This window comes from Pelodiscus sinensis, chromosome 1 (assembly GCF_052426305.1).
Source record: "Pelodiscus sinensis isolate ZL-2025 chromosome 1, ASM5242630v1, whole genome shotgun sequence".
Taxonomy (NCBI): Eukaryota; Metazoa; Chordata; order Testudines; family Trionychidae; genus Pelodiscus; species Pelodiscus sinensis.
The window spans coordinates 156,839,176-156,866,359 of record NC_143052.1 but is presented as its reverse complement, the minus strand read 5'-3'; the positions used below and the strand labels follow the sequence as shown (position 1 = coordinate 156,866,359).

At 42.5% G+C, this 27,184-nt stretch overlaps 1 protein-coding gene across 3 annotated transcripts; it reads right to left on the bottom strand.

Moving 5' to 3' along the window:
- Positions 1-445: 445 nt before the first annotated feature.
- NFKBIZ (NFKB inhibitor zeta) lies at positions 446-26,679 on the bottom strand. 3 transcript variants are annotated; one of them, XM_006116792.5, is made up of 12 exons: positions 26,459-26,679; positions 8,584-8,723; positions 7,517-7,550; positions 7,292-7,395; positions 6,422-7,185; positions 6,009-6,114; positions 5,566-5,712; positions 5,139-5,202; positions 4,358-4,527; positions 3,275-3,385; positions 2,988-3,155; positions 446-1,900 (listed from the first exon to the last, which is right to left on the bottom strand). In XM_006116792.5, the coding sequence occupies exons 2-12, from the start codon at positions 8,710-8,712 to the stop codon at positions 1,847-1,849; spliced, it is 1,851 nt and encodes a 616-aa protein (XP_006116854.2). In that variant the 5' UTR covers positions 8,713-8,723; positions 26,459-26,679; the 3' UTR covers positions 446-1,846. The 3 variants fall into 3 exon arrangements, with proteins under 3 accessions (XP_006116854.2, XP_025037314.3, XP_006116852.3); XM_025181529.3 differs by lacking the exon at positions 26,459-26,679 and adding an exon at positions 11,221-11,857 and having other exon boundaries at positions 8,674-8,723; XM_006116790.5 differs by lacking the exon at positions 26,459-26,679 and adding an exon at positions 11,221-11,853.
- Between the last annotated feature and the right edge of the window lie 505 nt (positions 26,680-27,184).

Sequence of the window (27,184 nt, the reverse complement as noted above, 5' to 3'; positions counted from 1 at the left end):
AGCAGCATCTGCCTTGCAAGAGGCCCCACTTCCTGATGCAGGCAAAAGCACTTTGCCCTAAACAGCAATCTGATGTAACTGGGACAAATCTGCTAGAACTTCTCAGTATGGACAATGCAGCTGGTATGAGTGGAATCAAATCCAACTTTTGATCCAAACAGGAGCCATGGGGAAGAAAGAAGATGGAGCATCAGGTAGAAAGGTCCAGAGGAGGCAGGAGGCTGGCTAAGGTGCCATAGCTTAATGGAGTGTAAATGTAGAAGAGCTACTTGCATGATAGGAAGGATTGGTCACTTGAGTGACAGTTGAAGTATTGTGTTAAAACAATCTGTTAAATGAATAGCCCTCCTAGATCCCATCACTAACAGTAGAGTGTACCAGGAAGAAATCAAAATATTTTAATCAAGACAAAAAGTTATTTGTAACAAATACACCAGACCCAAGATTTTTGGATTAACAGATTTATTTGAAACTGTACATGAGAATTTAGTGAATATGCATCTCAGCTACATTTGAGGATATCAGATTTATCCAATTAACTTGTCTACAAGACATACTGTGTCAGACAAACAATGTGATCAGATTATCCTAGATTAGTTACATGGCTCTGGAAGAGGAGAATTTCATATGATGCAAGAACAGTTACAAAACAGAATATCAGAATAAACTAGATTATTATGCACACTGGATCACTTTGGAAACATGAAATGCTCTTCAACAGGCCATGTCTATACAACATTAGTAATAAAATAGTCATTATTCTTAAATAAAACAATGTCAGCTTCAAATATAACTTGACTACCCATTATGCTTACAAAAGGTAAAAAACATGGGACTAACAGTTGAAAGTGTGGAAAGCGTTTTCTATTCTATGTCAATATATAGGGCTTGATTCAGCAAAATACATAAATTGAAATCAGTGAGGGGTGTATGATAATATGTAAGTACTTCACTCACCAGGGAGAGTGTTAAGCCTATGTACATGGCTGAATCACAGCCATATTCACAAAAGAATGTTGAGGAAAACAGGAGTAGATTTCTCCCACTTAATCCACTGATAAGATGGGAAAAAAGTCCTTGTGCTGGTGCATGCAACAGGGTCTGAAATGGTCCCAACTGATTTCATTGAAGTAGGATCAAGCTTATAATTTAATTATTGAATTTCATTTTCTGTTAATAACTACAATGGATATATACAAATAAGCGTCAGTGACAATTCAGTTTCACTGCAGCCTTTGTCCCCAAAGTCATACACAATTATATTCATCTGATTTGTACAAACATAGTATTAGAATTCAGTGTGCAATCTACAACACAAAGTTCAACATTTGAAACACTTGTCCCTTTTCAGTTAATTTATTAAAAATATGGCGCAGCAGGATAATGCTACTGATTTATATACAGCACTGCTTAAGACACTGGAAAAAAGATACTGAGGAATATAAATATTCTTTTGGATTCTACAGTTAATTAATTTTTTCTGTAAGTTAATATTTTGATTAAAAAACAAAACTTAATATTGTTGCCATTGATCTCATGCCTATCTAAATACAAAAATAAACCTTCAATACAATCATCCTTGCCCCAGAACTAGTTAAACTGTTTAAATAAGTCAGCTTATCATAGCTATTAAACCCAGGTATCCAGACACCTGGTATAGAACATTCCCATCTGTTCAAAGGAATTTGAATTTTGTTAACATAACCCACTATATGATAGTGAACTAAATACTTTTGTTTCATAGAAACAACTCACATTTGCCTATACTGGGCAAATGGTCTATTTACAGATTCATTAGGACTGCCTAACTGACAGTGAGTGTACTGAACTCCAAGACACATGGAGTTTAATATGGTGAAGCTCTTTGCTGAACCGCCTTGCCCTTCAGGATACGTCGTATCTGAAAGAGAAACACACCAAGATTAATATGCATCCTCCCATACTGAATTCTACTAAGATCAGAAACAAGATCTAGCAAACCTAAACCAGTATCCCTTTTTCTTGTCTACAACCTAGAGTCTGTCTGAGCCCATTCACTTCAGTGAAGTTTCCGAAGTTAAATGATTACTGTAAATGAGGTCAGAATTACTTAAATAAGAACTTGCAGTTTAAGCAGGTATGAGCATCTAGCACTGTGGGGTACTAATCCTGACTGGGGTTTCATGACGTTACCATAATACAAATAATAAATCAAGATCCAATCCATATTCACTTAAGCACGATTGGGCATTATGTGCTATTAAAAGTTTGACACTGGGAGGGAAAAAAAAAAGATGTGAAAAATTTGTTCTACAATAGAAGGGTAAAATACATGCTACAAGTAACTTCTAAAATTCTGTGCATCTGACATGTTGAACATACATGATTCTGAACCTCAAAATTTAGATTTTTAAAGAAAATGGTATTTTAAATTTATTTCCTAAAGATTACTCTTAAGGTAATGTTCAGGGTAATCAATTGGGCTAAATCTTGGTCCTACTGAAACCATTGACGGTTGTATATAAGAACCTAAGAGTGGTACAAATTGGACGCAAAAAAATTCCTATGTGATTCAGAGAGAAGCTAAACTGCTAGACACACACACAAAAGTTACAGGTCACCTTTCTGAAGATTCAATGACCATTCCTGAAACAAAGATCAAACTATTACTATCTATCTACACAACTAGCTTTGTGACTCCCTGAGCAATTAACTTCTAATTGCTTCAAGCTTTCTATTTAATATGTAGCAATTAAAGTGCTCTAATGGGGGGGGAGGGGGGACAGCTATTGGATTAGTCAAATGCCCCATTCAGAATGGGAAAACTATTCTGAACTTTTAGGAAACAGATCAGGGACAGTCTCCTCCTTATGTCAACTCAGAAACGTGTTGATAGCTGGGTCTCCCATCCTGGAACTTAAGAGTATGAAGGCTTTTAAGGACCAGTCATTGATTTGTATCTGTTCAATTCTCAGGAAAAGGATGGAATGATTTTTGGAGTTTTTTACCTGTTCTCCTACAGGGCCATCAGGAACCAGGTGAACTGGTTGCTCGTTCTCCAAGTTTCTAGCACTAGGATCAGCTCCCTTCCGCATCAACAGACGAACTGCATCCAACTGAGTCACCCGATACTGCAGGCTGGCAGCCACATGTAATGCTGTGTTGCCATTGTATGCCTAGAAAAGGCAAAAGTAATAGCAATAAGGACAGGGAAGTTTATGGACTAGGGTGCACACACAATACCATTGACATACAACAACATACTCTGCTGCTGTATACAAGATAGATACTATACCTTTGCATTAACGAAAGACAGGCAATTGGGTTGATCCAAAAATAAACGAATAAGCTCCAGGTTGGCTTCTTCTGCTGCCAAATGCAAAGCTGAGCGGCCACTTTTACGATCCTATCCAAAAAGAAAGGGGAAAAAAAAAAAAAATCAGTATTGCCTATAACATAGATGGACATTTTTAAAAAATGGGAAATTACAGACATTAATGGAGGGAAAAAATACCTGCCTATCTCACCCCCCACCCCCTCCCACCCCGGTATTGTAATTCCATGCACACACTGAAAATTAATCCCAGTGAAAACAGTTAATTTTTAAAGTAAATATTCTACTTGCACACACAATGGGTCAGACCATGAACTGGTGTTAACACTGACAGTTTTCCTGAGAGATCCAACTTCTCAAATTGGCCCACTACACACTTGAAATGGACACAGGATCAGCATTTAACTCAAATCCAAATTTTAATAGTCGGTGCAAAATTAGTACCTAGTTATTATGGATATATGAGATTGCGTGCTAGGGCTTTCCCTTTTCATAAAAACAATTACCAACACAAGAAAAAATTAGTTCATCTAAAGTGTAAATTATCACTCCCCTCTCCTAACATGCATCCTTTGTGTTTTCTGACCTGAATAAATGTAATATTCTTATTCCAATCACATAAATTAGGTTCTTCTGTGCTTTGATTCCTTTCGTTATTATTATTATTAGCTCTACTTAGTATGTGGCAAGTAATTCTTTACCCTGAGAGAACTCTCCAAGTGAATGCCTACACTGCAGAGAAGATTGAAGCTGCCGCTGTCAATCTTCCATGGTTCAAATGAGCGGGTCTAGTGAAGACACGCTAATTCCAACTGAGAGTAGTCCCACTTCCACAAGGAGTAAGGGAAGTCAAAGGGAGCGTTCTCTCCCTTTGACTTTCTGCAGTGTGGACAGCACCAAAAGTCAAGTTAAGGTACTTCAACTTCAGCTACATTAATTGCATAGCTGAAGTTGAATTTGCATATCTTAATTCAACCTTATCCCATAGTGGAGACATACCCTCAGAGACCAGTCAGTCCATAGTTAAGGAATTCTTGCACTTACTTTTGCTTCAACAGAGGTTCCCATTTGGATCAGTGTCTTGATGGTGTCTACCAGGCTCTTGTTTTTCAACAGAAGCTCCTGAACTTCAGGTGAGTGAGGTGGCTGACTGTTCCGGAGTTCATGCACCACGGCATTGTGGGCCAGCACTGCACAGTGCAAGGCTGTCAACCCTTAAGATTAAAAAATAAAATCAGATGAGCCAACTGTAACGTACCACTGGACAGGCTACTTATGGATCCCTGCTGTAGTTTCACTTTCCTGACTAAAACCAGGGTTGGCATTGTCCCTGTGCTGCTCTGAGTGAGGTCAGACCCTGAAGAGGTTAAACACTAACATGTTCTCAACAAGTGAGTAATGGATGAACTGATTTTCAAATGACTTATAAAATATCCTCTAGTCTAAACTGTTAACAGGACACGTTTCAATCTAAAAGGCGTTCAGATGAGTTAATGGTAATGCCTTTGCTCTTTATTCTTTCCTCAGTGCTCAGACAGAGTGATTATGTTCAAACTAGACAGATGTACATTTTAAGCATTCATCCACCAGAAGTTCATTCTTTTCCTACAAAATGTGGAAGTCCTGCATAACGTAAGAAAACAAGTTCTTGATGAAAACCAGCCTAGGTTCTCCTTTCTTAGCAAAACCAATCTTCAGTTGGGAAAGAAAAAAATTGACATTCCAAACTTTATTTGCTTTTTGCCCAGTAAAGCGTTTGTATCAGTGGCTACAAATCACAACAACATACCCAGCAATTCTGGATTAAAAACTTGTAGCTACTCACCATCATAGTTGGTCGCCTCCAAGTCCACATACTGACTACTTCCAATAGCTCCTTTCTGGATTGCCTGAAAAAGTGGGAAGGAAGTACTTATTAGTTCAATCCCAAAGATATACTGGTAACTAAATTATTTATAGAAACATAAATGTTGGAAGAGTGTTGGGAATAAGAAAAAAAAAGTTTTATTAAAAGAAGAACATTCCCTTTATTTTAAAATAAAGAACCTGCAGGATTCTATAGTAATGGTCTAACATACTCTAGATAATCATGGAGCAGCCATTCATGTAAGGGAAATATTTCTGGGAGTGTGTTGATAATACTTTGGCAGGCTGTTTTCAGAATCTTCTGGGAAGGCTTATACAAGACTGTAAAGCCAGTAGGCTTTAGGAGGACGGCAAAGGGGAAAAACTTCAGTCTTTCTGACCCTTACCTGGAGGACTTGGGAATGACCCTTCTCAGCACAAACATGCAATGGCGTTCTACCCCAGCAGTCTGTTGTGTTCACTTGGGCTCCCAGGCTAACCAGATCCTGGACAATCAGATGCTGATTGGCCGCCACAGCCACCTGAAAGGCACTCTGCAAATATTGAGAAATAAAGTTAACATACTAGTCAGGTGTTACCTACCAGGAAATGGGGACTAAAAATATCCTCAACAGAAAATTAATGAAGCAATACTAGTGGACACTGGAAAGCTAGGACAAACAGCTACAAGAACACGACTGTCTCCGAGTTGTCCACTGATTAGTGACTGTCCAAGGTGGTACACAGGCTCGACCTCAAGGTTAAACAAGTAGTACACCACACTTGGCTCAGAGTTTGGACATGTTCAGTATTTGGATGCACTCATGAGAGGCTGGACAGAGAAACTCACCTGGCCATTGTGTTCTTTAATATCCAACATCTGCAGAGCAACCATCTTTCTGGCAAGAACATAGGAAAGAGCCCGTCGGCCCTGGGCAACAGCAATGTGAAGGAATCTGCATGGAGGGGCACAAATACAGGGAATTAAAATTATACAAATGGGGGACATAGCATTAGAGAAATACAAGTGCAAGATATATAAGATGCAAGCATTCCCCATTCTGCATGCAATTTGTGCTTGTTTTAATTCTCATAAGGGCTGATCTATTACAAACTCAAAGTCACGTGGAATACTGGGTACCAGCAATATTACTGTACCACCTATATTTTGCTAGGAGAAGCCATCACATTCTTAGCATGCACCAGTCAATATAAACAACCCAGACATTTCTAATTTACAGTGGTAAAATAAACAGTACTCACGTATCACCATCGCAGTCTTTTGTGAGTATCTGCTCTTGAGAGATGTTGGCCAGCTTGTTTTCTTCCTGTTCCACTTGCCACTGAAAGAACGACTTGCCCAGCTGTGCCGTGCTTCTGACAATTCCCTGGTGTTGTAGAGAAACATTCAGAGTAGCCAGAGATGAACTGTGTCCAAGCGAACTACAGCTGTTATTTGGTGCTAGGCTAAAGTTCTGAGTGTGGGTGTTGATATCAGATTGCTGATGGGCAGTGGACAGAGGCTGGAGACAGTTGAGTATATTCTCTGAGCCTTCAGAATCATTCAAGAGAGATGCGAAACTTTGGGTTGGGCAATACTGCAGTTCGTGGATTTCAAGATTATTCTGTTGGTAGGTAGGGGACTGGTCATTTCCAGAAAATGGCCTGTATTCCAGTAATGAATCCTGATTACAGTTCTGTGATAAATCCTGTGTCTGTGAGGAAGAAAATTGATAATTCTGGGGTGAATCCAACATTTGTTGGGGGCTATTGGCTGGGAAAGCTTGGTACTTCTCAGACGGAGAGAAAGCCTGTGCTCCTTGGATATCCTGATATTGTTCCCTTGGTGAGCTATGGTTAGGTATGGTGTTCAGCCAGCTGACCTGCACTGTGTGCAGAGAAACAGGATTCGACTCATTCTTAATATTCATAATGTTTTGAAGCATGTCAGAAGAGTTATCATGTTTTGGTTCATTTTTATGAGCATCCTCCATGTTATCCATAGAGGTTGGTGTTTGTGGTGGTGTCTGGAGAAAAATTAAAACATGTAAAATATTTATTTAGCTGACTATTTGTTACACAAGCCAAGTGAAAACACAATTAAATTCTTAAATACAGTATAAAAGTACTTACCAAGAAGTGAGAGTGGAAAGTAGCTGGTCTTTTGTAGCTGGGTCCATCAGAGAAAGGCTCATGAGCCTTTCTTTTACCACTATGAGCAAGTATGTTCTTCAACTCTGTTAAAAAAAAAATGCATTTTACAGTCAGTGCTTAGGTTACTCTTGTAATCTACCTCACAGATATTTTAAAATATTTATACAAGTATTTCACAGAATCATATGAAAGAAGAACTAGTACCTGTAAACTGTTCGTAGTTCAGCCTTGGTTGTGCCTATATAGGAAATAAATACATTAAAAAAACCAAAGCCAATTTAAAAGCTGCTCTTTTTAAAAAAAAACAAATAAAAGAGAGAGAGAGAGAGAGAGAGAAAGAGAGAGAGAGAGAGAGAGCTGAAAACACTAACTATCCCCCCATCTCTCAAAACAGCTCTAAAAGGCGATGTCCCAACTATATTTTCATTTTCTAATCTCCATTAGATTAGGTGAATGAAGGAATAAAATCTTTTATTTTTAAGCCAACTCTTAAAAGGATTCTACCAAATATCTAGAGAAAATTATAACCTTTCCATAGACTTTTCAAACCTTCTTATAGAACACAGAGAATTATATCCAGGCCATAAAATCTGATGGGATGGTTCAAAAAAATCTATTAAATTCCCATACGAGCTGTTAGGTTTCCATAGAGAAAATTCTATCAGCTTCATCCCTATTAAATTCTTTAGGACTTTTCCATAAGAGAATCGCTCCTCAAAACTCACTTCTTATGGCATATCAAACAAAAATCAAGGCACTTCATATGGTAGTCTTCTATCAGGGCTTCCCTGCATGTCCCCTATCCTCAGTTTCTGTCTGTTAGATTGCAGATACATCATGGAACACAAAACCATCACTTTTGAGTCCTGTATAGCATTGAGCAGGTTGTGTGCTCTTACAAGCAATTAAATAATAGTTGGTTTCTCAGACTGCTGCTTTCCCTCAACCCTTTCTGAATTCTGTATCAGACTGCACAATGAGTTTTCATAGTTTCAAATGTGGGTATTTAGGTGAATTTCTAAGGAAAGAAGTTTCAAAATGTGTCTCAGTTATCAAGACAGCGAAACCATCTTCCAGCTTGTTCCCAATTCCCTTCCAACCACAATTTCTTCCCTTGTCCTATTTTGGGACAGAAAAATACCTTCACTCATATAGACATCAGCAAGGAGACAAATTTGATTTGGTGTTATCAAGTGTACTTCCTCAGTCAGAGCTAAATTCACTTACACGAGAGCAAATTTTGACCCATCCCATCAAAAATACTGAATTACCTTGAATTCATCAGCAACATGGCCTGAGGACATCTGTTTGCTGCTTCTAATGTGCAATAGGAGCTCCTTGACTGAATTTTTCACACGTACCCCTTGGAAAGGTCCTCTGTGCTGCTTTCCTCCCCCCATGTGGTGTTCGGCTGTTGAGACACAAAGCAAACAAAATTAATGCACTAGCACAATCTGATGCAAGGAAGCAAATGGAAAATAAGCCGAAACTGTTTTCAACTGAAAATGTAGAGCGTCTTTTGATTTCTGAAATGCTTTAGTGGCTGACAATGTATTCTGAAGAATATAAACAGTTTGAATTTTATTTATCTGGAGTCTTCCACACACCCCACTTATATTATTTCCAGCTTGTTAACCAGTAAAACACATCGTAATCAAGGAACAAAAAGACAGCTCCTTGCCCCAATCCATTACATATTAAAAATATATTCAATGTCAAAATGCTGTAGGACTGTCTCTAACAATTTTGAGAATTACTTGTGTTTGTTATCTCCATACTGGCTGAAACTACTGCTTTAAAAAGGAAAAAAGACTTGCTTTGTTAGAAGTACAATACAACTGTGACAGTCCCTGCCTAACCTCTTCAGTCTCATATCCTCTTTAAAATTAAATCAGTTTTGAAGCTACAAAAACAGAAGTGGGAAAGGAAATGATGACCTAAGGCATCCAGACTTGCAAAAGGAAGTTATGTGACCTGATAAGGAAACTACGTAGTCAGTCTAACATAAAAATCTATATACTGAAGTCTAAAGGGCGATCAAATTTCTCTGGCTAGCAGAAGAGGAAATAAAGGGCTCAGGACTACTGAGGTCCAGTATGAGTCTGTGGGCTTCAAAGCACTTCATCCCAGCACAGTCCAGCAGCCCCAGCTTTCCTTCCCCAGAGGACTAGCCAGAAACACAGCCTTTGAGTGGAGATATGAAGTGGAAACAGGCTTACAGGTCAACCCTAACTACAAATAACATTTTTACTTTTTAAAAAAGGTATTACCAACAAGACAAGATATTTATGGTCATGCATATATGATTAAAATGTTTTCAACAGAAATTACATGGAAACTAAATTGAACCACATACAAATCAAATCAGAGGGGAAAGTCTATTGTTTATTGCATGGTGGGAAGGGAGGGGGGAGAGAGAAGAAGAACCTATACAAATATAGCAGATAATTATAGAGTACTACCTTACAATGGTGGAGCAAAGATGTTCAAAGGACTTATATTTAAATAAGCCACTGTACATAAAAGGCTGTTGGCAGATTGTGCTGACATCCTAATACATACAGATGATACATACACAAATCTCCTAGGGCTAGCTTTTGATACCCTTACTCTGCACTGAAATCAATGGGATTATTTGTTAAGTAAGGTGCTGCTTGCCATGGATAAAGGGTATTAGAATGCAGCCCTAAGACCTCATCCCCTATTAAGCAAAGGCTTCTGAGGATGCTCTGCTGAGCTCACAGGATTTTTTTCCTATAAAAGATGCACTAGACTAGAAAATGAATCATCCAATGCAAAATATAGTTCTTTCCCCCCCATTCGAAAGTGAATTTCAAAATATGACACAGTCTTTCTAAATAAACTTTCTTCCTAGCCTATATTTAATTCTCAAAACAGTTATTAATTCCCAGGCATTCTTTTTCAAACTATCCCTTGTGGTAACCAGCTTGCTTTATGCAGTGACGGTGCCAGCACCTCTCTCCCCTCCTCACTTCAAATTTTTTTCAAAAATAAGGAGTAGCAGAAGGAAAAAAAGGGAGCACCACCACAAGACACTATTTACACATGGTCTCACACAAATCATAACTATTTGAATCTTTTGAGATCTAGAGTCTAGGTTTTAAGTGAGCATAAGCTACTTTCATCAGACGACAAATCCAGCCGCAGAATAGGCCTGGGAGGTAAGCAAGGGTGAGCAGAGCATTTGACCATTGAGCAAAATCCATAGATGCTGGAACTAGGGGCGCTGCAACGCCGGCCTGGATGGAAGCCGTTTCCATCATACATCCTTCCACCAATACCCATTACAAAGACAGCTTCCCCAATTATCACCCTTAATATCATTATCTCTTAGACACTAACCTCCTTCCCCCCTCGCCCTCCCTTGGTTCTAAAATCTGATTTGTCAATTTTATACGTGTTCACTTTTTTGATTGTATCCTTTAGTATATGTAGTCTTGCCAATTTCCTTCCACTATTTGATCCGAGGAAGTGGGTCTGGCCCACGAAAGCTCATCATCTAATAAACCATCTTGTTGGTCTTTAAAGTGCTACATAGTCCTGTCTAGGGTTTCCAGTGGGGTTGAAGAGCGCTCAGCTCCCTTCCCCTCTAGAACAATTACTCCGGCATCTTCTCCCTGGGAAGGGCGCGCTGCAGCCACCCACGTCCCGTGCAATGCGGAGAGCAGCGAGCACACAGGGCAGCCCAGCGCCGCTCCGCTCCGCTCCGCTGCCTCGGCTAATGTGGACGTGCCTCCCCGTAGGGCCCCTGCCAGGGCCCCGCGTTACGGCCGGCGCTAACTATCCAAGCGGGCAGGCTCCGCGCCTCCCAGAGCCGGTAGGGGGAGAGCCGCGGCCGGGGAGGGCTGCAGCAGGCAGCGCCCGGGGGAGGGGGGGGACGCGCGTACCTTGCGGGGCATGGCGCGGGCTGTCCAGGGAGTCCCTCCTCCAGCCGTCGCCCCCGCAGCTGCTGACGGACAGCTCCGAGTCGGAGCCGGGCGAGCCCGGGGCGGAGGGAGCGGGCGAGCAGCTGCTTTCGCTGCTGGAGTAGGGGGAGGCGCCATAGAAAAAAGCCAGGTTGAGGGGGCTGCTCATGGAGCTGGAGTCGCCGTCGGCCGGCGCCTCCCAGCTGCTGCTGCTGCTGCTGTCCACGATCATGCTCCTGGCGACGGGAGCGGAGAGACGGCGGGGAAGGCAGCAAACCGCCAGCAGGAGGGGGGCGAGTGTGGGGAGGCGGCGGGGCAGGCGGCGGCTCTTATAGCAGCTCCGCCCCGGCGGGGAGCGGGTCCGGGGGAAGCGGCAGGCGCGCAGGCCATTGGCCCGGGCGGGGTGATGCTGCCGGGCTGGGGGCTGGCCTTCCCGTAAAGTCCCGGGCTTGGGCAACACCCCGCGGGCGCCAGGCGGTGGCTGGGAGAGCGCGGCCTCGCTGGTTTCGGAGCGCGCGGTGAATCATTAGCCCGAGGCTGCACAACCCACCCCCACCAAGCCAACAACAAGGCTTTGTCCCGTCTGGCGCGTCTCCCGCTGGGCGGAGGCACCCTGGGCTACGAGGCTCCCCCACCATGCTCCACCCGACCCCACGCACCAGCCTGGGCTCAGGGGCAGGCGCTGAATGCCCTACGTTGTACATACAGAAGTAAAGAAGGGGTGAGAGTTGGCCTCCCTTGCTAGTATTCCCTGTAGGCTCAGTGCGTGGGCAGCCACCCAGGAAAGGTGCTGCTCAGCTGACAGGGCACCCACAGCATGTGTCTCTACTAGAAGTGCAGATCTGCCCATGCGTCAATGCATAACGAAATGTATTCCACATGCACGGATGGGAAAAAATTAGAGGGAACACTGCTGATTGGAATTTGGCTATGGACTTCGATGGGGCCAGAATTTCGCCCAGGGTTTCGACCCCAAGCAGCTTGCCAAAGGAGCAACAGCCTTAAATCCCACCCTTTTCTAGCAACAGCAGGAGAGAGGAGCAATGGGAAAAGGGTGGGAATTAGGGTTGTTGTTACTTTGGCAAGCATCTTTGGGTAGAAATGCTGGATCCATTGATGGCCATGGTCAAACTCCCCTGGGCTTCAATCAGTCAGGAATTCATCCCCTCGTTTACAAGGGATGTGAGAGTGTACGCAGTTAAACAGTTACTTAATGGTTACACACAAGACCCCTCCCCCTGCCCTGCTGCCACTGTATCAAATGCAGTAGCATAGGGATGGGGAGAACAGGCGGGAGCTGGTACTTACAGGGAGCAAAATTTTAAGCAGACTCCCCACAAGCACCAGCTCCTGGGGAGTCACCTCTCCCCACACTGCTGCTGGTGTATCAGAAGCAGTAGCACAGTGGGGAAGGCAGGAGCCAGTACACACAGGGAACTGGCTTTTAGGCTGGCTCCCCACACATACCAGCTCTCACAGAGCCACCCCCAGTGTAAACTTGTAATGGCTGAAAATTTCAGCTGTTACACATTTACAAAAAAAAATGCTTTTTAACATTTCTGTTGTTTACTTACATATGTTGTAAGGCATTAGGCTCATCCCCAACCCCTTAACAAATAGAGGGCTGATCACTGATGTGGGGGGAGAGAGGGAGTATTCTGCATCCTCAGATGCACCCCTGCCAGCAGGCATGTCAAAATATACCCTATCCTGTGTCATTCCCTCTCATCATGTGCACAACTGTCCATGAGTGAGACAATGCTAACCCATTCCCCCCTTTGCAGATTGTTAAAGGCCAACCCTGTTGTTAAGTCACCACTCATTTAGGTTTTTCCTGTCAGACCTTTAGCATGAGGTTGAAATGTGACCGGCTACTCACCACATAGATTTTAAGTCATTTTATTCATGTTATCTGAATGACACTGTAATAGGAAAAGGCACTTGTGAAAGTTATTTTGCACTAGGCTGCACAGGTTGGTTTATGTTTGTGATGAGTGCTACCCTTTTCTAGACATCCCAGCCATTCAGTTAACTACATTGTCTTTAAGGGTTAAACCCAGAGACAGTGGATCATAGAGAGTCCCCAGCAAGTGTTGGCAGGAAACCAGGAAAACCAGTGAAAAAAGTGTGTGACTTTTTTTTTAATTGAAGCAGGACCCTCCTACTGCAGTTTTTGGTGTGATCTGTGGTGAGCTGGGAGAGAGGAATGAGCCAAGAACAAGGCACGGAATTTCCAGTGATATCCTTGCTCAGGGAAGGACTAAACCTTAGAACAGATATGTAAGTAAAATAGGGAATATTTAGTCAGATGCAATCAAGTTATTTTCTGTATTTTTGTGTTTGTTGGACTCCTTTGCACTGAGCTCATGTTCCCTCTGCTCCTGTACATTGTAACTTTTAGACTGAATCCCAGGAACACAATTAATTCTCTGGGGTTTTAATCTACCTTTTTTCAGTTGCTCTGTAACACCGAGCAACCAAGCATATTTTACCAAGTATGTCTTCTTTGTTTTGTTACTAAAATCACATTTCTAAGACTATGATCTGATTCCTGTGTGCTACAAGTCAGAAGGTTCTGTGTGCAGGTGCCTCAGACTGAAAGATCTACTATTGAGCAATTTCAGTTTGTTTACAAGCTCTCTCCAGAGGGAGGGTTAAAGAGTTTAGGAATATCCCACAGGAAGAAATTCCCAAGTGCCTCTCAAAGGGATTTTTGTATTTGGATGGAGGCAGAGTACCACCCAAGGTGACCTTGGGGAGTTTTTAAACAGAAGCCTTTAGTGGCAGGTTATTTAAAAGTATTTTGCGGGGGCCCCACCTTCTGCACTCAGAGTGCCAGAGTGGGGAATAGCCTTGACATGGTGGCAGAGAGGGAATAATTTTGAATGAGGAGCAGAAAGCTTGGGATTTTAAAAGAACACCTTTTTTCCTGTTTGCAGGCACACAGAAGGTTCAACCTGCAAAGCCAGAGAGTTCAAACCAAACAGTTTATTTGGGAGGTGGGGGGTGTAGCTTTCAGGGCAACTGGATAGGTAGGCTAGAATAACAGCCCAGTATATGCATTTGCAATGGAGCACAGTAGTCCTGGAACTACCAACTTTCCCAAAGCAGCACACTAAGGTGAAAATAGCCCCAGATCATGCCCAGATGTCTATCTCTATGGCAGACATGCAGAGTGGGGATGATGAACAAAAGAATGGTCCTGAGAGGCCAGGGGAAGTAACCTTGTGGGGACAGAAGCAGTTGTAACAAGTCCAAGTTTATGGTAGAAAGAGGACTTTTATACAAAGATCCTCTTTTTGGTGGGCAAAAGGAGTACGGACCTCCTCAGAGATAGATGGTAGTTCTAACTACGTACAGGGTAAAGTTCTTGATCTTAGCCCTTGATGACCCTAGTGGCCATCCTGAGGCCCAAAGATTGATTGCCAATCCTGTCCCAGTGAAATGACTTTCCCAAAGACATGTCTATCTTTGTCCGGTCATAGGAGGTGTGCAAACAGGTGAGAAAGCCCTAAGACCAGGTCAAAGCACCTCTCCAGCCACTCCCTATAATAGATGTTCTATTCCAACATATAGCTGTGGATATTCTGGGTCCTTTCCCTAAAAGGACACCCAGAGGAAAACAATATATACTGACTTGCATTGATTTTTGCCACCTCAATTATCTGAAGCAGTAGCTTGAGGAAGCAGAAAGGCCGAAAGCTTGTTCTAGGCACTAACAATATTTTTGCCAAGGTAGGTTGGCCCTCAGACATCCTTAAAGATGCAAGAACTAATTTCCTGACAGGAACTATGAAACTTCTTTGGGAAGCTCATGAGGTCAGACAAATGGTTGCCACCTCTTACCACTACCAGATGAATGGCCTGGTGGAGAAATTCAATGGAACTTTGGAAGCCATAATATGCAAGTTTGTGAATAACCACTCCAGTGATTGGAGCCTAGTGTGGCGGCAGTTACTGTTTGCCTACAACACTGTACCACACCCTGGTTTGGGAGTCTCCCCTTTTGAACTTGTTTATGGCCAAGAAGTTAAGGGGCCACTGCAATTAGTGAAGCAGCAATGGGAGAGGATTACACCTTCTCCAGGGACTAACATTTTGGATTTTGTAGACAAACTACAAGACACCAGCAGAGACTCTTTAGCCCTTGCTCAAGAAAACCTGCAAGATGCTCATCAAGAACTGAAAGCCTGGAATGATAAACATGCCGGAGAGCGTTCCTTCAAGGTAAGTGATCAGGTCATGGTCTTGAAGGTGCTCCAGGCCAATAAGATGGAAGCATTGTGAGATGCACCGTTCATGATCCGAGAGTACATAGGAACAGTTAATTACCTCATAGCATTCCCAGATTCTAATCTTAAGCCTAAGGTACATCATGTTAATTCTTTGAGCTCTTTTATTCAGTTCACAGCCCAGGAGAAAGATCGTGCAGAGAGACCGGAAGGAGCTTACTATAAAGGGAAAGGCAAGGATGGCATCAAAGAGATAATCCTCCCCACGAGCGTTGGTCATGAGCAGTGATAGCTGATCAAGAAGCTGCGCACCAGCTTCACACTGATGTTTTTCAGCCATCCTAGGATGGATGGAATGGGCATACCACTCCCTTAACACATGTGACACTCACCTAAACAGAGCCCTACCCTACCAACTGGCTCCTTCAGCCAAAATTGCTAGAGAAGGAAATGAAGGACATGCTAGGGATGGGTGTAATCTGTCTCTCTCACAGTGCATGAGCCTCTCCAATAGTCCTAGGTCCCAAATCGGATGGAGAAATCGCTTTTGGTGGACTACAGTAAGCTAAAGGCTGTAACTTGTCCAGAAACCTAGCAAATATCATGCACAGAGGAGCTATTGGAGAAACAAATGCACCCTGTTCAAGTCCACCTTAGACTTACGCAAGGGGTACCGGCAAGCACCTCTGGATGAGTCAGCCAAGGAAAAGTCAATCTCCATTACACATGTGGGGCTATATGAATTAAATATTCTCCCTTTTGGGCTGCACAGTGCACCCGCAATCTTCCAATGACTTGTAGATAATCTGCTAGCTGGATTTGGTGAATTTTCAGTAGCCTAGCTGGACAATGTGGCCGTATTCTCTGATTCATGGGCAGAACACCTAGAGTACCTCCGAGCTGTTTTTCAGTGCATAAGGGAGGCAGGGATGACACTTAAGGCTAGAAAGTGTCAAATAGACCTAAACAGGGTGACCTACCTTCAATACCAGGTAGGTGAAGGAACCATCAACCCTCTCCAGGCTAAAATAGAGGCTATCCAAAATTGGCCTGTCCTTAAGTCTAAAAAACAGGTCCAATCATTTCCTAATCTTGACAGGATATTACAGGCAATTTGTTTCACACTACAGTCTGATCACCTTTCCACTGACAGACCTGACAAGGAAGAAGCAACCATATGCAGTTAAATGGACTGGGGAATAGGGATGTAATAGTAGCAAGTGCCACTTCCCACCTCATGCACTGCTGCCTCTGCATCAGAGGCAATAGCACGGAGGGGGGAAAGTGGTAAGTGGGAGATGGGGCTCGCAGGGAGCTGGCTGTTAAGCAAGCTCCCCATTTACACCAGCTCTTCGGAAACTGCCTACCCTCTCACACAGCTGCCTCTCAAAACTTAAGGCTGCCCTTACGTCTGACCCTGTACTAAGGGCCCCAAACTATGATAAACCTTTCTTCATCACCATGTATGTGTCAGAGCATGGTGTGGGAGCAGTTTTGATGTAAGCAGGGCTAGATTAACAGTTCCACCCTGTCATGTTTCTCATTAAAAAGCTCTTTGAGGCTACATCTAGACTACACGCTTCTTTCGGAAAAAGCTTTTTTTGGAAGAGATCTTCCACAAAAAACTTATTCTAAAAGAGAGCGTCCACACTGCAGAAGTGAATTGAAAAAACAATCTGCTTTTTCAAAAGAAAGCGTCCAGACTGAATGGACACTCTCTCGCATGTAAGGGTGTGTCTAGACTACCTAGTTTTGTCGACAAAAGTGGACTTTTGTCGACAAAACTATACCAGCGTCTACACTACCGCTGAGTTCTGTCGACATAACGTCGACAGAACTCAGCAGTTTTGTCGACGCTGGTAAACCTCATTTTACGAGGCATAACACCTTCTGTCGACAGAACTCTGTCAACAGAAGGTGTTATTGCCTGTAACATTGCGTCCAGACTACGGAGTTCTGTCGACAAAGCAGCTCGCTTTGTCGACAGAACTCAATGTGTCTGGACGCTCTTTGTCGACGGAAGTTTTGTCGACAGTATCTGTCGACAAAACTTCCGTCGACAAAACGCGGTAGTCTAGACGTACCCTAAGCTGTGATTGCTATGGATGGAATGGCCACCAGGGCACCTGTGCTATTTCCTATTTCCTCTTCTTCTGAAAGAACTCCCTCTTCCTCGTTCACACACGCCTTTATGCCAAAGAGCCGTTTTGCAAAAAGGCTTCTTCCTCATAGAACGAGGCTTAACAATGCTGGAAAAAACCCTGTGTTTTTCAATTTTCTTGTGGAAGAACGCAATTGCAGTGTGGACGTAACTGGAGTTTTTTTCAGAAAAACAGCTGCTTTTCTGACAGAACTCTATAGTGTAGACATATCCTGAGAGGGAAAGTGTGTTTCAGAAAAAGAATGCTATGCCATCATATGCGCTCTGGAGAAGCTACACCCATATATTTGATGACAGCACTTTCATCTGCAGCCCGACTATTCTGCACTAAGGTGGCTTCACACAGTCAAAGAGGTTAACAAGAAACACCCTCAATGGAGCTTGAGTCTCCAAGACTTCAATTTTGAAATACAACACATTTCAGGAGCTTCTAACAAGGTGGCCGATGCGCTCTCCCAAGAGATTCCAGATTCAGCCAGTTAAAACTGTCCCTGTAATCTGAATCATTCTATTCTATGAATGTGGGGGATCTTGTTTAGTTCTTCATATATTCAATAGTGAATTTCGTACGTGCATGTATCTTATTAACTATGTTTTCTCCTAGACCTCCAGGAAGAAAGCACAGCCAGTGTGGACAAGGCTACCCGGTTCCATCTGTGATTTGGGGAGTGGAGATGGTGATGAATGGGAGGGGTACTACCCTTTTCTGGACATCCCAGTGTCAGTTAACTATATTGCCTTTAAGGGTTAAACCCAGAGACAATGGGTCCTGAAGAGTCTCCAGCAAATGTTGGCAGGGAACCAGGAGAGCCAATGAAAAGAGAATGTGGGTTTTTAATTGAAGCAGGACTCTCCTGCTGCCGTTTTTTGTGTGATCTGAGGAATGAGCCAGGAACAAGGCATGGAATTTCCAGTGATATCCGTGCTCAGCGAAGAACTAAACATTGGAACAGATACGTAAGTAGAATAGGGAATGTTTAGTCAGACACGATCAGGTTATTTTCTTTATTTTGGAATTTGTTAGACTCCTCTACTGAGCTCATGTACTTCCCATATACTAACTTTTAAACTGAATCCCAGAGAAGCAATTCTCTGTGTTGTTAATCAACCTTTTCTTCAGTTGCTCTGTAACACCAGGCAACCAAGTATGTTTTCTTTGATTTGTTGACAAAATCAGCTTTTTAAGACTATAATCTAATTCCTGTGTCCTACAAGGCATGAGGCTTTGTGGGCACGTGCCTCCAATTGAAAGGTCATCTTTTGAGAAATTACAGTTTGTTTACTAGCTCTCCCCAGAAGGAAGGTTAAAAAGCTTGGGTTACCCCTCAGGAAGGAAGTCCTAAGTGCATCTTTCTGGGTTTTCAAAGGGGTTTGTGCATTTGGATGGATGCAATGTACCACACAAGGTCAGGGTATCTGTGACCTTGAGAATTTTTTAAACAGTAGCCTTTAGTGGCAGGTTATTTAAAAGTCTTTTGCAGATCCCCAACTTCTGCACTCGAAGTGCCAGAGTGGGGAACAGCCTTGATAATGTTGATTACCAAAATTATGTTCAAGGAAGATATTCCTTAGACCAGGGTCTTATTCCGTCCCTGGGCAGCACCCATCCGCTCACAGACCCGCATGGCTCCTGCCATGGCCAGGCAGGCAGGGAGCCTGCTTGAGAAAGTGCTGGGCTGCTGGCTGGGACTCACCCAGGTAAGTCTCTGGCCAAGGCCTGCCTCTGGCACCCCAGAACCTTCTACCCCCCAATCCCCTGCTCCCCCACACACACACTCCTGCTCCCCTACCTCACATAACCAAAACCCTTTGCCCTCCCCTTCTGCCCCTCTTCCATCTCCAGACCCTGCACCCTAGTCCCCTGCCCCAGGTCACAACCCCTTCCTGCCTTAGGTCACAACCCAAACTCCTGCCCCGGGTTACAACCACCTCTTTCACCCAAACCCCCATACCCCCTCCTACATCCCAATCCCTTACTTCAAGCTCCCAACCTCCATCCCAGGCCCCGCACCTTCTCCATTAATATGGAAGAGTGCAACCCTTGACCACTTTCCAAATTCTTGGAGAGCCCCCCCCCCCCCATCAAAAATGATCACCCACCCCGATCTGCACTATAGGGGTATGGCAGCATAGGTACATTTCTGCAGCTATGCCTCTATAGTTTCCATATCTTAGATATGGCTTTACTACAACAGTATGTGATTATCTGAGATTCTTTCACCCGAAAATGCTCTTCGTGCACTTGATAGCTGAGGAATGGCTCCCTAAATTAATTTTCTGAAAACTTCTCAAACTTTACATATCCATAGCTACCCTACCACCAAAAGCCCAGTAATATTATATGTATTACTGCAGCATTACCTATTTCTTCAGTGATGGGGTGTGGCTGTGTGTTTCAACTGTTGTTGCAAATGGGTTTCCCTTCTTTTACTAGATACATAGTTGTTTACAACTGAATGGTGTATAATCCAAATTCTTAGAGCATGTTGCAATTATCAATAACATTTCCATTAAAATGTCAGTTAATTTTGTTAACTAAAAAAACCTTTGCAACAAATAAATTTGTTATATAATTTGTATAGTGGAAGCTCCCCATGGTCCCAGTCAAGAGCAGGATCCCATTTTGCTAAGCACTATTAAAAAGATACAGGAAGAGAAGAGCAGTGCTCTGAATATTACCTTGAAGCAGTGGTTCTCAAACCTCAGTCCAATCAGCCCACAGCTGCGGCCCATGTTACACTCTCAGGGTCATACAGATAGTATTTATGGTGTGTGGATGCATATTTATGGCATATGCAGTCCACAGTAGTAAACAGGTTAAGAACCGTTGCTTTGGAGTGATGATCTTTGGGTGAATTTAAGTGAAGAATTAGCAGTATGCCCCATGAAGAATGCTGCATAAAATGTAGCTTCAGCTTAATATGGTTTTTGTTTTTATTTAAATAAGAGGTTTTCTGATTTTTCTTTTCTATTTTTTCTCACCCTTAAAGGTAGTTGAGGTCTACATTTTTGTTGCTGGCCTAGAATTCCAAATCCATTCAAGGCACCATATGTTGTATATTAGTAATTATTTCTACAGGGCCATCTCCTTTATTAGGGCCTCTGATAAAAACCTATCCTCTGTTAAAATAGATTAAGGGCTTTGTAACTCCACTGAGCTCTGTTACAAACCCCCTTTCTACAACACATGCACCCATTTATTGCAGCAGATCTGCTCGCTGGCTGGCATAGCAACCTCAAACAGGACTGTCATTTCCCAGTAATTTCCACATACATAGAGTGATTGTTATGGCACCACATTTAAGTATTCAAACTGTAATGCTGAAGGTCTTGAACATCAAGCATTGAGGCCCACATTCACCCCATGGTCTCTGACCTCCATAAAATATGTCCAGTATTGGAAAATCCTTCTCAGATAGGGGACGTGATTGTGGCACAAAGAGGCTGGAATATCCGCTCCCCTGGAAGACTAACACAGAGCAAGCACTGGTAGGAGAGACACTGGCAGGAGCATGTTGGATCATCCACTAGATGCAATAATTCACCACATGCCACTGCCAGCCTCCCCTAGTGGGGCTCTTAACTGTGCATTAATGCAACAGTGACCACAGCTTCACAAGTCAGGTGTAAATTAGCGTCAGAATATTACACCTAGCTTATATACAATCATAGAGTTGTGCCACAAACTGTTGGTTTGCATAACAACTTCCTATTGTAGAACCTCACCTAGGCTCACCTACTCATCAGTTATAGGCTGTCAATATGAGGTGCTGGTCAAAGCCCTACAGGGTTTCTTTTTTCACACATGAAATCCTCCTCTATGCCATTTAAGGTACCACTGACCTAGGACACCAAGAGTCAATGTTGTTGTTTTTTTAAACTGAGTCACGCAGTTATGCTGTGTACCATTCATGCCAACTAGTGGCCAAAGTCGGAAACATTTTACTGAAACATTTCTTGCATAAGCAAATTCACAATAAATACCTATGCTTACTTCTATAATATGCGGTGACTATACAAAATTAAGAAGTTATTACCCCCTTTAAAATATGTATCCTCCCTCCTCTCTCTGTTTAAACTGCTGTCTTACCCTAATCAAATATTGGTAGGCATAACTATCAAGCTGGTTTTATCTTGACTATATGTTCCTGATCACTGAAACTACTTAGACATGTAACAACTGACCAGTTAGCTTAGTAACTTGTCTCAGCACCACAGTACACTTTAAGAGTGACAGTATGTACCCAGTTTAGGAGACACCATTTTGCCAGCCAGTTTGAACCAGCGTTAATTTACTCTTTGTAATACAGATTAATTTTAAAACACAACAACAGTATGAAGCTGGAATCTGTGCCTGCTCCCAAAAAGGGAATGTAAAGAGGCCACAACCACCATTAGCAGAATATCCACAACAAGGGGAATGACATGGCTCTGATGTATATGGATCTATGCTGCCCCCCGTGTGGAGAAGTATAGAAAGTTATGGTAAGGGTCATGTTATGGATTGATGGGGGAGTGGCTAGAGGGCGTGTTCTTTACTTTGGCAAATCTGGGATGAGGAGCAGCACATAAGTGGCTGCGCAAGACTCCTGTAACTTAGAGTAATGTCTGGGGCTGCTCTAACTCAGGGGTTCTCAGCCAGGGATCCAAGGTCCCTTGGGGGCTGCAAGCAGGTTTCAGGAGGGCTGCCATTCAGGGCCAGCATTAGACTTTCTTGGCAGAAAGCCAAAGCCCCACCATGTGAGGCTGAAGCCCAGAGCACCACATTCTGCCCCCCAGCACTGAAGCTGAAACCTGAGCAACTTTGCTTTACAGGGCCCCCTGTGTCATGTAGCTCTGGGTAATTGCCTGCTCCAACTCACACTAGGAACTGCTCCAGACCCCAGAATCCAAGAGGCGTAAAAACAGAATCAGGGGACCTTTGCCCTATCCTTCCTGGCCATCATGTTTTGTGCTTAACGCCCAAGAGTTGATAAACTTTAGATGCATATATACCAGTAGACTCTGACCTATTAGTGATAAGTTTCCTTTATCAACATATTTCTGGGATGGGATCACCAGAACATTGAGTAAGTTGATTAAAGTAAAAATAAAAATGTTACAATTGACAAATGTATTCCATTATCAAGGCAAATATTTGCTGTACTAAGGCTCATGATGTCAATGCTCACTACACTATAATATGTATATTTAGCCTGGTGCCCTAAGCTCTTGAGTCGGTTTATACAAATACTGCTACCACACCCTTGTGTGCTGGAAAGATTTGTAAAGAGCACGCCAAAATGTAATCAAACATAACACTATACTTGACTTTCAAAGAGCATCACAAGATTTGGAGGCTAAATCTTAAGGAGGATATTCTCTTCAGAGACTACTCAGAAGCTGTAGATACATTTGCTTTAAGTTTGAAGTAGAAGACTCAACAGCTCTGTGGATTGGAAATGAGGTGTAACACCTTTTGCCTCTAATATCCAGCATAAGGAACCTTGTTACTTCTGACTTCATTATAGTTGTTCAGATCCCTTTTTTGTGGATTGTGGCTTCCAAGGGAGTCAGCTTAGATAGAACTACACTGAATTCAGAAGAGCGTGTGTTTGTAAGTGCGCAAATATTCTAGGCCTGTGAGGTACAGAATGCGCTTAACTCCCCTTTTTTCTTCAGTGGGAGTTAAAGTGTTCAGTGACTCATGCAATCAGGCCCCTACCAAGTGCAAAAATTAAATAAGGCTGGCCTCTCTCAGACTGTGGGCAAACCAGAGCAAAGATCAATAGGGAGAAGGAAAAACATCAAGGTCTCCGTGCATTATGAAACTGCCATGTAACCAATCTAAATTTTGTATAAGTAATGCTTTCCCATATGCAATTTCTCCATACCCCTTATTTGCTGTTAGCTACCATCCTCCACATATACAGTGCTGGGTGGGTACTCATTTTTCATTAGGTTCCCACTCTCATTTTTATTGTAAGTGCCTCAGGGCAGGGACTGGTCTACAAAGCATCACGCACAGCAGTGACACCATGACATATAGATAATTAATAAGCAGAACACAGATTTCCCCATGACAAAGAGCAATGTCACATAATCAGGAATGGATACCTTGCTCACAAGTGTGGGAGACATACCACATGTGACTGACTAGAAATGTTTTGCTCTCTGATTTTTACTATAGTGTTCCACTTGGAATTAATATTATGGCTAGGATTTATAAACACTGCCTCAGTATTCCAGAACACAGTAGTAGAGCATTGTTAATTTGTTACAGCTACATAGTGTCTTGGGAATGCACAAACTTCACTCACCAATAACATTAAGTCACCTTATGGAGTGGGCTGAAACAGCTGTCTGACAAAGCACAGTACCACTGTTCAGCTGGTTAGAACTGAAAGAAGGGGAAAAACATTAGCTGATTGTCACGGGGAGAATTTTGGGGAGCTACCCAAACTGGAATATGGATAGTACGCTAAGGGTACATCTAGACTACTGGAGGTATCCCAGAAAAGCTCTGCCTTGTCCAAGGAATGTGTCTGCTTTTCGAAAAAAATTTTGGAAAAGCAGACACATTTTTTGGTATCCCTGTAAGCCTCATTTACAAGGAAGAAGGGATGTTCTGAAAAGAGGGTTTTTTCCCCCCAACATTTGGCCCAGTGTAGATGGGCCAAATGTCAGAAAACCCTCTTTCAGAAGAAAAGCAGAAAAAGATACGCAAATTGCGGTTCGCAATTTGTGTATCTTTTTCCAACTTTTCTTTGCAGTGTAGACACAGCCTAAGTTTCCAGTCTCAAAACCCTTTGCATTGCTTTGGGGTAATGGATGAAAGGTAAGTTAAGGAAGCAGTCTTTCTTCTATGGGCCTGATCCAAAGCCTACTGAATTCAGAGAAGTCCTGAGACTCAGTTCTCCAGTTTTCATCTATTAATCAGCATGAAATTCTATCATAAAAAAGTACTCCAATGCTAGTGAGCAAAGTTCTGCCACAGCAAGTAAAGTGTTTAACAGAGTGGTTAATTAGACATAGCATAATCCTGAAGTGAACTGTTGGTTTTGGGACTGATTTTACCCTCAGTTAAATGTGTTTAACGCTCATTCATTGAACAGCACCAGTCTATCTGAGGGCACAATTTGATCCATTCATACACAGCTATGTAAGTCAACTTCATAGGCAGACTCCCTCAAAAGATATTAACAATAGCTCTGCATTCTTCTGCTTCTATTGTTTTCTGATGTTAAAAGAAAAAGTGTTACGTATTTAAAAGGAGTCATGCATACCACCAACAAATTACAGCAATATATCAACCTTATGTAATTCAACTTTCAATTTCAGGACTCTTGGAAATAAGCCACATGACCCAGGTTGTTCTCAAATCATTGGGGTGGAGGGGAATTAGAGGAGGGAAAGAGCTTTCAGTTTCAGCATTCTGTTCTTTCTATAGGCAAGAAAACTCAGCTGGGAACATAAAATATCATGCACATATGACTGCAGAATTTTGCTTTGCAGGACCCAGACCATGGACAAAGTCAGATTCATATATTCTGCTCACTGTGATTGCTCTTTTCATTACAAGTCCCCTTAAAAGGAGGGCTCAGGATATACACAATTCTAACTTCTACCATGTACACATGCTCACACAGCAGCGATGTGTCAAGGTTAGTCTCTGGAGTTCAGGGAAAGGCTGACAACAACACAGAATCAAAAGTAACACTCCTCCTTTTGTGCACTTCCTGTAAGCATGAAACAAAATGCAACGTTTTCTTCAAAGAAAACCAGTAAACCAGAAACCAAAAAGGAAAAGGGTGTCTGGCTGGCTGCATGAGTTTCAATTTAAGCAGAAATATGCCCTAATTCTAAGTGTTCTGAAGTGACTTCTGTCCCTTGTTATTTAACTTTATGAAATACTCTACCACACAACCACAAGCAAGCTCTGACATACAGGTAGAATGTATTCTATCCATGCCTATCCCCAAGGTATCCAATATCCAAACAACTATGCCAGGTAGCAGAACTATGTCCAAAGAGATGTCAACTGTCTCCAACATCCAGATCACATTTTGCCCTTTTCAAGAGTCACTTTGCTCAACCTTGTGACACATTCCCTTGCCTTCTGAGGAGTATGAGATTACAATTAAATAGGATGCTAAGTAAGAGTCACTCATTTATAAGAAGTGATAAACTGAAGAAGCCTCTTACTGTCCAATAAACTTCGTTTCAATCATCCAGATGATCAATATATATGTATCATGAATGGGAACAAAGAAGAGAAATAAATAAGTATTTTTTCTATATTCTGTATTATATATTATGACTTTCCACTCATTTTAGGTTACTGCTGTATCTCTTCCACTCTGTCTTCCTGCAGTTCATTGATAAATCACAAACAAACAAACTGTAGTGTAGCCAAAGTAATTGGAAACACCTGCTTCCTAAAACACACTCACCCTAATGCCATAAGCCTCTCTGTTTCCTCCATGATCCAATTTTGCACAAGCCATGAGAGCTACCAAAGGGGATTTCAGGTAGGATTTTCAAAAGTGCCTGTGTATTTTATGAACACAAGTCCCAGTGAAAAATCGATGGGATTTGTGCTCCAAAATTACTTAGGTCCTCTTGAAAATCCCACTTTTCATTTAAGGTCCTTCATTCCCAATTGCCATCTATTAACAATATCCAAAAATCAAACATTTTATTATGCCTGGTGGTATACCGCTACACAAATTACTGGCCCGTGGTACACAAGCAATTTTCAAGGCAGTCAAAAGGGAGAAAAATACAATTATATGTCCTCTATTAATATTTTTAAATTATAAAAGTAAATAATAAAATAATATTGTACCTTCATGTCTGTAGCACGATTTAGATATATAGAAAATATGTAATTAGTTTGTTCCCCACTGGTAAGCGATCCTCAATAATTACCAAGTCTGTGAGAGACAGAGAGTGAGAGAAAACGAGAGAACAGTTCCCCCAAAGACGTAATACTGAGGAACTGAGAAGCAGCAGCAGCAGCAAGGAAATTTCTTTCCCCACACACACGCCAGGCCTACTCACATTGACTGTGCAGCCAAAAGAGAAGAGACCTGACCCTATTTACATACAGATCTGGTGTAACCTACGAGGTTCTTTTTGTTGCAGTGAATCAGACCAGACCCCCAGTTATCTTTTTGCAATGGTTAACACGAGGCGGGAAATGGGGGAATGTTGTGACATGCGAGAGGAAGCTGGGGTGGAGAAGGGCGAGAGTAGCTGCTTGGACTTTTTCTGCACAGTGGAAATTCCCAAGCAGGGTGAGCAGCATCTGAGGGACATTCCGCTGCATGAAGAGCCTGCTGGAAAACCCGGACTGGCATCTCGCCGCTGAAGAGGATTGAGAGCCTCCACAGCCGGGTCTATGTGGTTGTTCATTGTTGCTGCAGGATCAGATTACACTTTACTGGAAAACATTACCCAAAAAAAGATCAATTCAAAACGTTGTAACTCAGACAGTACAATTTCTTACCTGGAAGTCATCTCCATAGGTCACACTTTGTTTTTAAATGTTGCTTCTTCAACATTTGGTTGA